We start from the raw sequence: 15,284 nt of genomic DNA, 5'->3' as shown, positions 1-15,284 counted from the left end.
CCACAAACAGTCCCAGATAGTCAAAGCAATCTTGAGAAAGAAGAACAAAGCTGGAGGGATCACACTTCCTGATTTCAAACTATATTGCAGAGCTACAGTAATCAAAACAGTATGATACCAGAATAAAAACAGACACATAGACTAATGGAACAAAATAGAGAGCCCAGAAATAAATCCACACAGAAACAGTCAACTAATCTTTGACAAGGGCACCAAGAATACACAATAGGGAAAGGATAGTCCCTTCAATAAATGGTACTGGGGAGACTGGATATCCACATGCAAGAGAACAAAACTAAACCCTATTTCATGCACAAATACTAACTCAAAATGATTGAATACTTAAACATAACATATGAAATGATAAAACACCTAAAAGAAAACATATAGAAAAATCTCCTTGACATTGGTCTCGGCAATGATTTTTTTAGATATGACACCAAAAGTACAGGCAACAAAAGCAAAAATAAACAAGTGGGACTACATCAAAGTATAGCCAAGGAAACAATCAATAAAATGCAAAGACAACCTAAGGAATGGGAGAAAATATTTGCAAACCATATATCTGATAAGGTGTTAATATCCAAAATATATAAGGAACTCATACAACTCAACAGCAAAAAGACAAGTAATCAAATTTAAAAATGGGCAAAAGACCTGAAGAGACATTTTTCCATAGAAGACATACAAATGACCAACAAGTACATGGAAAGGTGCTCAACATCACTAATCATCAGGGAAATGAAAATCAAAACCACAATGAGATATCACCTCACACCAGTTAGAATGGCTATTATCAAAAAGACAAGAAATAACTAGTGTTGGTGAGGATGTGGAGAAAAGGGAACCCTTGTGCACTTTGGTGGGAATATAAAATTGTATAGCCATTATGGAAAACAGTATGGAGGTTCCTCAAAAAATAAAAACAGAACTACCATATGATCTAGCAATCCCACCTCTGGGTATATATCTGAAGGAAACAAAATCAATATTTGGAAGAGATACCTGCAGTCCCATGTTCACTGCAGCATTATTCACAATAACCGAGCTATGGAAATAACCTAGGCGCCCATCCATGGATGAATGGATAATGAAAATGTGATATATATTCCCTTAATGCATATACTATATTGGAATGTTGTTCGGCCATAAAAAAGAAGGAAAGCCTACCATTTGCAACAACATGGATGAACCCGGAGAACATTATGCCAAGTTGAATAAGCCAGAGAAAGACAAATACCATTTTGTAACACTTATATGTGCAATCTAAAAGCATTGTACTCATAGAAACAGAGAGTAAAATGGTGGTTCCCAGACTGGCAGGTGGTGGAAATGGGGAGATGTTGGTCAAAAGGTACAAACTTTATTATAAGATGAATAAGTTCTGGAGATAGAATGTACAGCATGGTGACTACAGCTAATAATACTGTATTGTATACTTGAAAATTGCTAAGAGAGATCTTATGTGCTTTATGGCTTTGTTTTCTTGTTTTTCTTTTAATTATTTGGCTGCGTTGCATGGCATGTGGGATGTTAGTTCCACAACCAGGGATCGAACCCACACAGTAGAAGTGTGGAGTCTTAATCACTGGACTGACAGGGAAGTCCCCATTCTTATGTGCTCTTATCACACACACACACCCACACACAAAATGGTAACTGTGTGAGGTGATAGATGTGCTAATTAACTTGATTGTGGTAATCATTTCACAATATGTGTGTGTGTGTATATATATATATATACATACATACATATATATAAAACAAATCATCATGTTGTACACCTTAAATATATTCGGTTTTATTTGTCAATTATACCTCAATAAAGCTGGGGGAAATAATTAAATAAATAAATCCAACTGGGGGATCTAAAGATGGTAAAGACAGTGAGATTTGAGTGGGGTTTTAAGGAAGGTAAGACTTCCTTGAGGGAGTCAAGAGAGGGATTCTAAGAAGGAGGAACACTGTAGAATCCTTCCATTTGGGGAAGGATTCTTCCCAGGATTCGGTAATATAACTCCTCCCTGCCAGCTCCTTGAACATAGGAAGTTCTGGAGGTCCGGTCAGTCTTCCCCTGGCTTCTCATTCTCTTTCCTTCCCTCCCTCCCTTCCTTCACACATCCCACTCTCTGTGCTTACCAGTTCCTGACACTCCCTTATTTCCCTTACCTCAGGGCTGATATCCACAGACCCAAGAATAGTGGAGCCACCCAAGTAGTTTGCAATGTTTCACAACGGGCAGAGAGACAGTCTCTTCTACGGTGGATTTTTCAGTCCATTAGAAATCCTATCAGGATACTCATAAGATGAATGCAGCCAAAAGACTGTCAGGTACAATATTTTTAGGTACTACTGGTGGAAATTTCATCCAGTGTGTCTTCTTTGAGAAATGGTCTCTTGCTTCACGTGGAAGTATCAGTGACTCACCACCCAGACATCTTTATGGTCTGAGAAATAGACAGCATTGGACTCTCTCAAAAAGATGCCTGCCTAATGGTACCAATGATGTTGTTCTTACCAGCATCCTGTAATTTTCATCGGCTCCAGAAACTATGTGAGTCCCAGTCCCTGAGATGTCTTCTGTATCCGTCTTTCAGATTCACTTTCATTTACCATTCTCTTCACAAATTTACTTGTGACAATCACTGCTCTGCCTTGCAGTTGCTCTATGAGAGTTCATCCTCAAATAATACCTGCTAAATGAGCCAACTTTGAGCACCATTTTTTTTTTCTTTTTTTTTGAGGTACGGGGGCCTCTCACTGTTGTGGCCTCTCCCGTTGCGGAGCACAGGCTCCAGACGCGCAGGCTCAGTGGCCATGGCTCATGGGCCCAGCTGCTCCGCGGCATGTGGGATCCTCCCGGACCGGGGCACGAACCCGTGTCCCCTGCATCGGCAGGCGGACTCTCAACCACTGCGCCACCAGGGAAGCCCATGAGCACCATTTTTGTTTTCATTTAATTGCATGATGAATTGTTCCATCTTATCTATGCTTTGCTCTTCATTATTCTAACACTTAAGTCTTCGGTTCCCTGAAGTATTACCTGCCAGCCCCCTCCTAGGCACAAAATTTCTCTCTGTTGACATCTTGCTCAATGAAAAACCATCCTGTTGAAAATTCATTCTTTCAGCCATTATTTTACCATGGAGCACTTTGCAAATAACCATGTCTTCAGAGATACTTGATCACAGCTATGAACACAGCTAACAAAAACCAATGAACCGGTTAGATTTTCTCAACCGTCATCTCCCAATCAGCTGTTCAAGGATGTCTTTTGAACACATTGAAATGGATCCTTGGATTCATTCTCTGAGTTAATAGAGGTGCCATTCCAACCTGCCTACCTCCTTTTGACCTAAAACAGATATTGGGAGGTGGGGAGGGGTGGGCAGAATCACCACATTTGTATCTTTTCACATAAGTTTCATCTTCTAAGACAATGCTGAAGCTAACCTAGACAGAAGTTTGAGGCAATTTTAAATTTTGTTTAATTGTGCTTTTCATTGAAATGTCTCTAGCCTAGGAAGTGAATAAGTTTTAAAATGGAAAATGAAAAGAAATAATAGCAAAAATATTAGTTGGAAAATTTTTTGATTTCTACAAATGAACATGAATGAAAAGACTATTACTTGCACACTGAAAACAAGTCAAATCTATAGAAAGAAAAAAAAAATTAAAGGTAAGTCTCTTTGCCCCCAACCTAACCTCTGCATCCTTAATGGAAACCACTGTTAATGATTGCTTAAGTATCACCCGAGAAAACAAGTATGCATTTAACATCGTATATATATTTATTTTTATTTTTACAAATGGGATTATGCTGTAAATATTGGTCTGTTCCTTTTTTCATTTAATAATATATCTTGGCGGTGTTGCCATACCAACACAGATAGATATACCTCATTATTTTTAATGGTAGCACAGCATTGTATGGTTGTAGCATTATATAACTAGCCCTCTAGTTAGATAAATTTATGAACAATGCTGCAGTATTTTATATAAATATCTCACTGTACTTTCATAAGACTATTTGTAGGAACTATTGAGCTTGCGTGCCTCAAGGAGAGAGCCTGTGTGCCACAAACTATAGAGCCCAGGTGTGCCTGGAGCCGGTGTGCCACAACTAGAGAGAGAAAAAAAAAACCCACGCCACAACTAGAGAGAGGACGACATACCACAACTAGAGAAGCCCACACGCATCAGTGAAAGATCCCGCATGCTGCAACTAAGACCTGACGCAGCCAAAAAAATAAAGAAATTAAATAAATAAAATTAATATATTTTTTAAAAAGACCATTTTTAGGGTAAAGTCCTCACAGTGGAATGGTCCCTATGTGCATTTAAAATATGAACAAGAATCGTCAAACCACCCTCCAAAATACTTGCAACAATTTGTATGCATACAGAATATCTCTTTCTGTACTCCCTTTCCCAATATAATGGGTATCATCCAACTTAAATTGTTGATCATCTGACAGGCAAAAAATTGTGTCTACCTGCTTTTGTTCTTTTGTAATTATTTAATAATTAGTGGAAGCCAAGCATCACTTGATGTTTTTTAGCAACTGGTATATCTCTTTGTGAATTGCTAGCTCGTATCATTTGTTCATTTTTATTTGCATTTCTCTGATCATTAGCAATGTTGAACATCTTTTCATGTGTCTGCTGGCCATCTGTATGTCTTCTTTGGAAAAATGTCTATTCAGGTCTTCTACCATTTTTAATTGTCTTGGTTTTGGGTTTTTTTTTTTTTTTATATTGCGTTGTGTGAACTGTTTATCTATTTTATATACTAACACCTTCCTTATTGGTTATATCATTTGCAAATATTTTCTCCCACTTAGTAGGTTGTCTTTTCATTTTGTTGATGGTTTCCTTTGCTGTGCAAAAGCTTTTAAATTTAATTAGGTCCCATTTGTTTATTTTTGCTTTAGTTTCCTTTGCCTCAGGAGACATATCCAAAAAAATACTGCAGCAATTTATGTCAGAGAATGTTCTGCCTATGTTTTGTTCTAGAAGTTTTATGGTTTCTGGTCTTACATTTAGGTCTTTAATCCATTGAGCTTATTTTTGTATATGATGTGGGAAAATGTTCTAATTTCATTCTTTCAGATGTAGCTGCCCAGTTTTCCCAGCAGCACTTACTGACGAGACAGTCTTTTCCCCATTGTATATTCTTGCCTCCTTTGTCATAGCTTAACTGACCGTAAGTGCGTGGGTTTGCTTCTGGGATCTCTATTCTGTTCCATTAATCTATGTGTCTGTTTTTGTGCCAGTACCATGCTGTTTTGCTCACTATAGCTTTGTAGTATAGTCTGAAGTCAGGGAGAGTCATAATTCCAGCTTCGTTCTTTTATCTCAAGATTGCTTTGGCTATTCAGGGTCTTCTGTGGTTCCGTATAAATTTTAAGATTATTTGTTCTAGTTATATGAAAAATGTCATGGGTATTTTCATAGGGATTACATTAAATCTGTAGATTTCTTTGGGAAGTATGGACGTTTTAACCATACTAACTCTTCCAAGCCATGAATGTGAAATCTCTTTCCATCTCTTTGTATCACTTTCAATTTTGTTTCATCAGTATTTTATAGTTTTCAGAGTATAGGCCTTTCACCTCCTTGGTTAAGTTTATTCCTAGGTATTTTATTATTTTTGCTGTGATTTTAACTGAGATTGTCTTCTTGCTTTCTCTTTCATTATTAGAGTATAGAAAAGCAACAGATTTCTGTATATTAATCTTGTACCCTGCAACTTCACCAAATTCATTTATTAGTTCTAATAGTTTTTTTTGATGCCTCTGCTCATTTTTAAACCAGAATGTCCATTTCAATTGCATTATAAGAGAGCATGACTCATTTTTACCCTTTGATGCAAGAGTGTTGAAGCCATGCAGTTAGTGGTCGGTGTTTCTTGAAACTCCCTTGCAGCTTCACTACCTGATAGCACTCTACTCTTCTGCATTGGCTGACCTTGGCCAGTACTGACTCATTGCCTACAGACTGGGGCAGAGTCACTATCTTCTCCTCGCCCTGTTCATTGTAGGGAAACTCTGGCACTGACTTATTTGACTTTGGGTTGCTCTGAAACTCCCCTACCATGTTGATTTCAAGCTTAGGCTTTAAACTTTCCCATTTAAATCACTGGATCCAGGTTTCCAGTTGAAAACATAAACAGTGCATTTTAAATGGTCCTGGACTTATACTCTGCAAGGTGGAGTGGCACCAGGGCACAATTTTTCTGTGGGGCATTTTTGGCAATGTATCTCAAAAGACTTAGACATCTACATGCCCGTTCCTCAACAACTCCACTCTCTGACTAAAAGCAGGAAATGACTGAATATGCAGTATTAGTATTAGGTTATGTCCTTACAGTAGAATACTATGCAGCTATTTAAAATGATGTAGAGAATACATGATGGTGTGGAAAAGATTCACAATATACTTCCAAGGGAAAAAAAAGAGTTCTGCTTTCTGCTAATGGCAGGCTAGGTTATTTGGATGATGAAACTTCCCACTGCAGACAACTACCAGAAATGAGAGTTGAAATATTAAAAATAGACAAGAGCTTTTAAAAAGATATGAAATTGATGACAATAAGGAATATAAACCCCCCAAACCAAGAGATAGCAAGAAACCAGACAGGCAAATGGCCCAGTTTTGCTCAGAGGATGTATGCTGGTCCAGCCTAAACTCAGCAGAGGAACAGAGCTGGGTTTGAGTGAACTTCAGAGCCCTAGAAGGATCCAGAGGCCAAAGCCTGGACCATCAATGTCGCTGATTTAATGGAAGTCCTACCAACAGGAGTTGGAGGCCCTAAAAGGGGACTTCCTGAAAGCAAACCTACCACCTCACCCCAATGCTAGGGACTGCAGAAAGAGTTGTCTTGGTGCTAAGGAGAATTGGGAGAGGGGGAAGAAACACATCCTTGAGACACTGTAACCATGGGCTGGTTCCTTTCATGGATTCAGTCCAAATGCCCATCACTAGAGTGATCCAAGAATACATAAGCAGTGTATTTCAAGTGGCACCAAACTGGTAGCTCCCCTAAGTATTAGCAGAACCAAAAGCAAACCTTCTCTGAAGGAAAAAGGCTTTCATCTTAGGGAATTCATGAAAACAACCTTTCAGTGGGAACGAGCAACACACAGTCAAAGGTAATCACACATCCAAGGAACCAAAATGAGTAAGGCCGAGTCAGATTTCAGAAATGTAAGCAATCATTAAGTCGTTCATGCATTCAACAAATATTAACCATCAGACACTGTTCTAGAGGCGAAGATGTAGCACTGAACAAAGTGGGTAAGTATTCATGTCCTCATGAAGCTTCACTCTCACGGAAGGAGGCAGACAACAAATAATAAATGCAAAGTGCAAATAAATTATATAGTATATTGAGGGCTCTAGGTGCTATGGAAACCATGAAAGAGCAGGGTAGGAAGGTCAGAAGTGTCAGGTGGCCAATTTAAATGAGGCTCATTGAGAAGGTGACACTTGAACAAAGACTTGAAGGAGAGGGGATAAGCCATGCAGATGTCTGGGATAAGAGCATATGAAGGAACATCCAGTGCAAAGACCCTGAGGTCAGAGTGGGAGTAGCAAATTCAAGAAGCAGCCAGGATGAGGCCAGTGGGGCAGGATGAGAGTGAGGGGTGACACAAGAGATGAGGTCACAAATGAAGCCTATCCACCATCAACCTGTTGGCCCTGAAAACAGCCACTCAGAGATCACACCGACTATCACAAAGCTGAACCCGGAGGTTCTCAATCAGGAGTGTTTTTTTGGTTTTTGGTTCCCCCCTTCTTCAGGGGACACTTGGACAATGTCTGGAGACAGTTTCAGTTGTTACAACGGGGAGGGGGGGATTGCTAATTGGCATCTAATTATCCTGAAATGCTGCTAAACATCCTACAAAGCACTGAACCGCCTCCTACCACAGAGAATTATCCTGACCCAAGAGTCAGTAGTGCCAAGGGTGAGAAACCCTAAATTTCGACATAAAATGGAGAAGTCAAAAAGGCAGTTGGATATACAAGTCTGGAGTTCAACAGAGAAGGCTGGGCAGGAGATATACATTCAGAAATTATAAACAAATAACTGGTGTTCAAAGCCTTGAGACTGAATCAGATCAGCGGGGAGTGAGTGTAGATGGGGAAGAAGTGTTGTGTGCCTGGCGTTCCAACAGGAAGAGGGCAGGGAAGAGGGGCTGAATCGGCCAAAAGGCTGAGAAGAGGAAAACAAGAATGAAGATTGAGGAGGAGGTGTCAGGGGTTTGGAAAGAGGGGAGATGTGAGAGAAAGCTACCCTGGAGAATGGGAGAGTAAACAGACTAGGGAAGTCCATTCTGGGCCCACAGGAGGTGAAGAATTTAAAATGAGACTAGTCATTTGGTTACACAGATGCAGGTTCAAAGTTCGAAGAGAGATTTGACCAGGGTTGTGGCTTTGCCAAACAAGTAAGATGAGCCATCAGGGGCCAGGGAATTGAGGGCGTGTGCAGGGAATAACTCTAATGATTAACTTAAGCTTTGAAAGGAAGGAAAGCACTGAAAGTTGAGAGGCAATGAAAGGTGCTAGTATAAGCAGATAGGGTAGAGAGTCCCCAGAGAAAGAGAACGAGGCATGGCTTTCCTGACATAAGAGAAGCCATTTTTGGCCTAAGCCATTTTGTGATCTAAGCCTGGCCTCGGTAATTAATGATCTTAAGGGAAGTGAGGGAGTGAAGGAACAAAGGAAAAACAGTCAAGGAACAATAGGTCAGCAATAAAACAGAGTCCCAGCTCCTCCTCAAGGGATATACGTAACAACTGGATACGCGTCCTTGAGTTCTGCAGGAACTAAGGCCTCCACCCAGGTGGAGGATAGGATGATGCTGACCCTCCTGACTTCAATCAACTAAAGCTTGGACTCTGTCGACCTTTGCCCTGATCCTACGCTGAATTCTCCTCTGCTCAAGCCCCCTCATGAATATGCATGTACCTTTAGCTTTAGACTTCCCCAATTTTGCTGTTGGGGAGACACTGCTTTGGGAAAGATACCTGTTTTCTCCTAACTCGCTGCAAGTAATAAATCCTTCCTCCTCCCTCTCTTTGGCTTAGTTGTATCTTTTGGTTCGACACCCATCAGGAGGCAAACTCATTTTTTGGGCAACAGTGAGATCAATGGATTGTAGACTGGGTGAGAACAGAAAAATTGTTGAGGTTGGGATACTAGAGTGGGTAAGGCAGAAGATCAGGGGACAGTGATCAGAGTGGGATGCGTGCAACTGAAATTAAGGAGGGTAGAAATGATTGGTGTTGAAAAAAATTTAAGGAGTGAGGGCTGAAGTGCAGGAGAGTTCAAGGAACTGAGAAGCCAGATTTTTGGAAAATCATCATCTACGCGTGTACTGAAATTATGACAGGAGTAGTGGAAAAGAGTGACAGGGTGCAAAGGGAGCTAAAATCATCCAGAAATAAGGTGGAGTAACACAGGGGTTACTGGGATGACTGCAACACTGGGAAAAAGCAGGTCATAAAATTATATAATGGAGAGAAAAGTCCCACTTCTGTACATATATTCTAAAATAAAAACATTATTTCTCTAATAAGAAAAAAATTACTGTAAAAGTTGTAGGTCTATACCAAATACTCTTTGGAAAGAGCCAGATATAGATGAGTATGCACACATGCACATTCAAATGTGAATATAAATATAAATATATCTATGCACATATGATTCTTTGATATAGATTCTCCTCTTGAGTTACATGCTTCAGAATAAAGGTGTTAAAAATAGTAAAAACTTTCTTACAAATGAAGGACAGCACTAACAAGGTATAATGTGAATATTCTATTAAAAATCATGACGCTTGAGAATGCTGTTCTATCTTAATAAATAATAATGTATACTGTATCTACCTCGAATTCCAATTATTATTTTACTAAGTTCTGCTATTAAAAAAACAGAACTATGAATTTTTTTCTCCTCCTTCACTTCATACACTTTAATGCAAGCAGGATCATATGCCTAGATGCAAAAGATAGAACTATAAAGTTTCTAGAAGAAAGCATAGGAGAATATGTGTATAGCCTTAGAATAGGCAGGGATTTCTTTTATTTTTTTAATTAATTTTTATTGGAGTATAGTTGCTTTACCAGAATTATGAATTTTATTGGTCACTAAACAGGGTTACATCTGAATAGCTCTTCTCTCGTGAATATATTATTATATGCCTTTGAAACAGAAAATTAGGAAAACATTTAATTCTTCCAGTTTCTGGAGCTCAAGCCTTTGTGGGAGGTAGGGAGAGAGAGGAGAAGGAAAGAAACAGGAAAAGTATGTTTTCAGAAGGTTTTTATCCATCCCTCTGGGTAAGCCACACTCTTTTGGTCTTTTAAAGCTTTAAATTTTGCCTAATACCAACCATCTATGTTTTCTCCTTTCAGCAGTGGGCCTGGGCCTACCCTTAGAAACCTCTAAAAGCCAGAAGAGAGGAAGCAGAAGAGAAGTAAATGGCGAGGGAGGCTAACGAAGAATGATTTTGTATTGGAGGCGGCCAGAACAATTTCACACGTTGCCTGCTTACCTGACACCAAGTCATAAAAGTCTGATTTAGTGTTTGTATTCAGCCACTGAACTGAACGGGATAAGATTTATCCCATGAACGTTTATCATCCTGTCCTGTCGCAAAGCTATAATTTGCAAAGCTGCAGGAAGGGTTCATGGTTGGATACAACACGTGCTCATCCTGCTGAAGATTCCTTGTCCACCCTACTAACCATACCCCTTCCATTTAATTCAACCTCCTGTGGCAATGCATCTTCTCAGGTCATCACCATATTATTCTGATAAGGTGGTGAAGACTGATACTATTATTAGCTCCTTTATAAATGGGAGATATTAAGGCCCAAAGTCCCAAATAACAAAGTCCAAGTCCCAACTCTGGCCCTTGGGCAGGCCCCAGACAGTGCTCTGCCCCTCCCGTGAAACGCCTCCCTTGGATTCCACCCCCTGAAATCCTGCCCCTCATTCAAGGCCAGAGGCGCAAGGTAGACTGGGAAAAGCACCACATTGGGGCTCAGAAGCTCTCCGTTAAAAGTACTGCCTCCGCTCTTTATTAGCTATGTGCCTCAGAACCAGTTACTTCATCTCTATTCACCGCAGTTTTCTCATCTGCAAAATGGGGATTAACATCCGTTTTGCCTATCTCGTCACAGAATGCCTGTGACGAACTACTAGGAGAATATATGTGGAAGCTCACAGCAAACCGTTAAGAGTCACACGAATGTCATATGTTATCCAAGGTCCAGCTTGAGTCCTACTCAATCCAGGGAGCCTTCCAGACTTTCGATCCCACCCCCTGGCATTTCCTCTTACACTATTTATCTCTGTACTTGATCTATGGGCTCTTGTGTTGTTATTTAAATATTTCCAAGTCAGGAACATCTTCCCTCAGAAGAGTCTAGCCCAGGGCTATAAGCAAGCAGTTCTCTGTATTCTCAATGTGACGCATGAACTGGTGGAGCTGAGAGTACACCCTGACCCTCCTGGTACCAGGGTGCTCATTTCTACAAGAAATTCTTGCAAAAGCTTCCCTATGGTGTATAGTTATACTCACGCTCTAATAAGGGGACTACTGACTGAAAGGCAAAGTTTTCTCTTTAAAAGAAGAGGGCATACCATATCAATGCTTGAAGAGACCAGAAGCATGGGCCCATCACAGATAAGACCCCAAGTCAGAGGAATCCTGCCAACAGTTCCCAGCAAGGGAAAAAAAATTTCCCCATGCACTCACTTTAGGTTGAGGAGGTCTCACAGGGATACACCTTGCTGGATATATTTGCAAATGAGACAGCCCTCTGTTTGATTTCTGGATGAAATAAGGCATTCTACAGGTTTTCAGTTTCTCCTGGAGAAGATACACTCTAAGTATAGAGAATATTTTCCTCAGGGCCTCTTGGTAGCTTTCCCATACAAAGCCAGCTGCTAGTAGTGCTTTACCTGATCTCTGTAAACCAGCGTGCTGGGGTTTGACCGTGGTTTGTCTTTAAACGAGTAGGTGGCCACGTGCTTCTTTAACAAGTCCAAGGAGTCAGGAGGCATGTACTGGGGAAGGTCATTTAGTACCAGATCGTTTCTTTGCAGAAGAGGTGGTTTTTTCCTTCCTTCATTTTTAAAACTGTATGTTGCTATCACTGGATTTGATAGAGATTCTTCAATAAAAGTTTTCAAGTGGTAAGTGCCAGGATTAGGAGTGTTCTGTGGAGAATTGACATCATTTTTAAAGTCAGTGTGTAAACTGGTTAACATCTCTTAAAGCATCATTCTTGCAAAGGTCACTCCTAAGTAGCATTTCTCTTTGTTTTACAGTTTAATAAGATTCTATCAAATAGAGTCAACACTCCCGCCAGAACAATATTTCAAGACAATCACGATGATTTCCTTTCTGAGACAATTGCTAAATTATAGCAAATGGGTTACGGCCATAGCTGAAGTTTTAACTTTTTAAAAAGCAGCTTCAGAGATACTTAAACTTGAGATTCAATTTGACTGTAAATGTCAGGCCTCTCATGAGACCCCTCAGGATAAGCTTCGTGACTAAACAGAAGTTATCCTACTTCTTCTTAGTAGATACCACGTGTTTCTTTCTAGCCCTCAAGTGGGAAGCTAAAGGATAATAACACGAGACTGAGGATGAATTGGCAGAACACATGGCCTAATTAGTCCCATAAGAGGTTTGGTACTTTCAAATCACAGCCACAGTATGGCTGAATGGCCAGACCTGACAGTTTAGTTGCTGCTGCTTTTGTGGCCATCTTCCCACTGAGCACTCAGCTCAGTTCTACCATTAAAATTAGTTCAATTCCAAGGAGGCTTTAGCTCCTGAGGCCCCTCTGTTATAGAAAGGTGTGAACAGAAAATATTTCTGCCATATAGAAACAATGTATCTTGAGAGGCAGATCTTCCAGTCATCTTTCTTTTGTATATTACCGTCTTGTTTTCATACACTGATCATGTTAACAAAAGTTATCATAGACTCTTACTTTTTATCTAAGTAAGATAACAACCAAAATCAAACACATTTCCAGAATGCATGCTTTTTCTTCCTTGTGTAATCTCACCAAGGTCATAAACTAGGTTGACTTTATCAAGATATCCTGTAAAACACCTGGATTCCTAGAGTTTTTACTTCCAAGCTTTTACTGCATTCAAAATTTAAAGTTAGTTTCTCAGTCATATGCTGATACTAAAATTATAAATATGAAATAAGGCCCATGTAGATTTGAACAACCATTGTTTTCTTAAAATTAAGTATTAGTGACTTAATCAGGTTAGACTGATTATAATACTAATAAGAATGAGAATACTTTGAATACGAAAGGATGAAAATATACATACTCTTAATGTTATTCTCCACCATGCTTCTCTTTCAAAAGATGACTTCTGGCTTGGTTTCTATTAATAAACATAAAATGTGCTTATTCATTTTAGAAGCGATCCCTGGAAGTTAAATATCACTTATAAAACATGTACTTGAAGAAATGGATACCAGTACCAAACTGGTCAGCCTGAATTAAAGTAAAAGCTACATAATGATAAATTTTGCCTGTAATATTTCCTTAAATTACTATTTTATGATCTTAATTGCTTTTTAAACAACTAAATTCCCTTTGGGTAAATTAGAGTAATAAACATCCCCATCTCACACAGGTGTCATGAGAATAATTAGAGGTAACAAAATTTGGTGCTCTTAGGAAGAAAAGAGTTGTATGAACCCAAAATTGTGTTAGTATAATTGTTATTAAGATGTATGGCTCAGGGAGCTCAAGGTAAAAACGTATAGTCATCAAATTAATGGCATATTGGGATACAAATTCCTCGCGATATGGCAAATGTTGAACACTGCCATTTCCTGGATTTACATATGCTATGACTTGGGCTTGAACTCCAGCTCGGCCACTGGCTAGGAGCACTAGGTAAGTTAACCCTCATGAACCTCAGCTTCCTCTTAGGAATACAAAAAAAGGCACCAGGCCTGGCATGAAAATAAGGCATTGTAAAACCTGTACCCACAACCAGGGCTCAGTAAGTGGCAGCTTTTATTTTTAACATCTCATCTGTCAAGTTAAGAAGCAGATTATTTTGATATTCTTCAGTTTCCAAGGACGCTCTTGTCTTCCATAGTTACACCCACTCATTATCCCACATTTGTTTCAGCTTCACTGTCAACAGAACACGGTTGTTTAGTTTTTTCCTTTTGTGCTATTTGCAGTAGGTAAGAATCATTAAAATATTGAGTTCTACTTTCATTTAGAATACTTTTGTTATTACTATGAAATATAGATTATCTCAAGCAACAAGGCATTAAAAATAATAAACAATCTAATCAGTCAACAGATAAAATTGATTATTCCTGTCTAGCAACTTATAGCCACTTACAAGTACCCTTGGGTTTTAGTTTTACTGTGAAATATAGGCATTTCTCTAAAAAAGCATTGTTTCATACGCACTGCTAAGTCTGAATTTCTTCCTATACATTCCCTTTATTAGATTTATGTTGAATCTTCTCTGTTGCACATATATAGTCACAGAAATCAAACTTTTTCAGGCAGGTCGAGACAGGTCTCCACCTCTACCTAGGACCAAGGAAATGAGGTGGGAAGAAGGGAGAAGTAAACATGATACATCTAAAGGAAGATAATGGGCAGCTGCCGTTTTGTTTTGCCCAAGACAGGTGATCTCAACTTCCCCTATCTCCCACTTCCAATTCACTTCAGGGGTGAATCACTTTACACAAGATGGGCTAGACATCCCTTGCCCAAATTTATTTAAAAACTAAACAAAGATACTTTCAAATATTTTATAAACACTAAAGTAGGAAGCAGGGCAAAAACGTGTCCAATAGACTAAGGAAGGACAAACGCATTCTCTCGGCAGAGGGGAAAATGAAAGAAATCTAATTACCCTATTAAAACAGTTGTCCAGTGCAATTAGCAGCAGGTAAGGGGTGGGGGGGAACAACACAGAAAACAAAGGGCGAATGTGAAGGATAAGGGAGAGCGAGGGAAAAGGAGAGCAAACGAAGTGGCACTCAAATACCTATCGGGAAGAAAGGACCGCAGGCGCCGACGTGAAGGTAGGGAGAAGCGGAGTGGCGCCAGAGCCCGGGATTAGAAAGAGGTGGGACTTGGGGCGGAGCTCGGTGAGGAGAACTTTGTTGTGGAGGTGGGAGGGCAGGGAAGGAAGGCGGTACCGAGGCCGCCCCGCCTCCCTTCTTCCCTTACTGCGGCAGAGGCGATGGCCAT

General features: G+C 39.8%; 1 protein-coding gene across 1 annotated transcript in view; it reads right to left on the bottom strand.

The window, feature by feature from the left end:
- STPG4 (sperm-tail PG-rich repeat containing 4) overlaps nucleotides 1–15,284 on the bottom strand; it is a gene marked incomplete at its 5' end in the record, with an annotated part of 62,499 nt that extends 47,215 nt beyond the window's left edge. The window contains 4 exons of the mRNA XM_079940771.1: nucleotides 11,980–12,237; nucleotides 13,378–13,434; nucleotides 14,944–15,078; nucleotides 15,264–15,284. Of these exons, the coding sequence (XP_079796897.1) occupies nucleotides 11,980–12,237; nucleotides 13,378–13,434; nucleotides 14,944–15,078; nucleotides 15,264–15,284 (471 nt within the window). The remainder of the gene's footprint in view (nucleotides 1–11,979; nucleotides 12,238–13,377; nucleotides 13,435–14,943; nucleotides 15,079–15,263) is intronic.

The sequence above is a fragment of the Stenella coeruleoalba genome, assembly GCF_951394435.1.
Source record: "Stenella coeruleoalba genome assembly, chromosome: 13".
NCBI classification, from domain to species: Eukaryota; Metazoa; Chordata; class Mammalia; order Artiodactyla; family Delphinidae; genus Stenella; species Stenella coeruleoalba.
The sequence above is the reverse complement of the archived record's forward strand: the minus strand, read 5'-3'. Positions and strand labels throughout refer to the sequence as shown.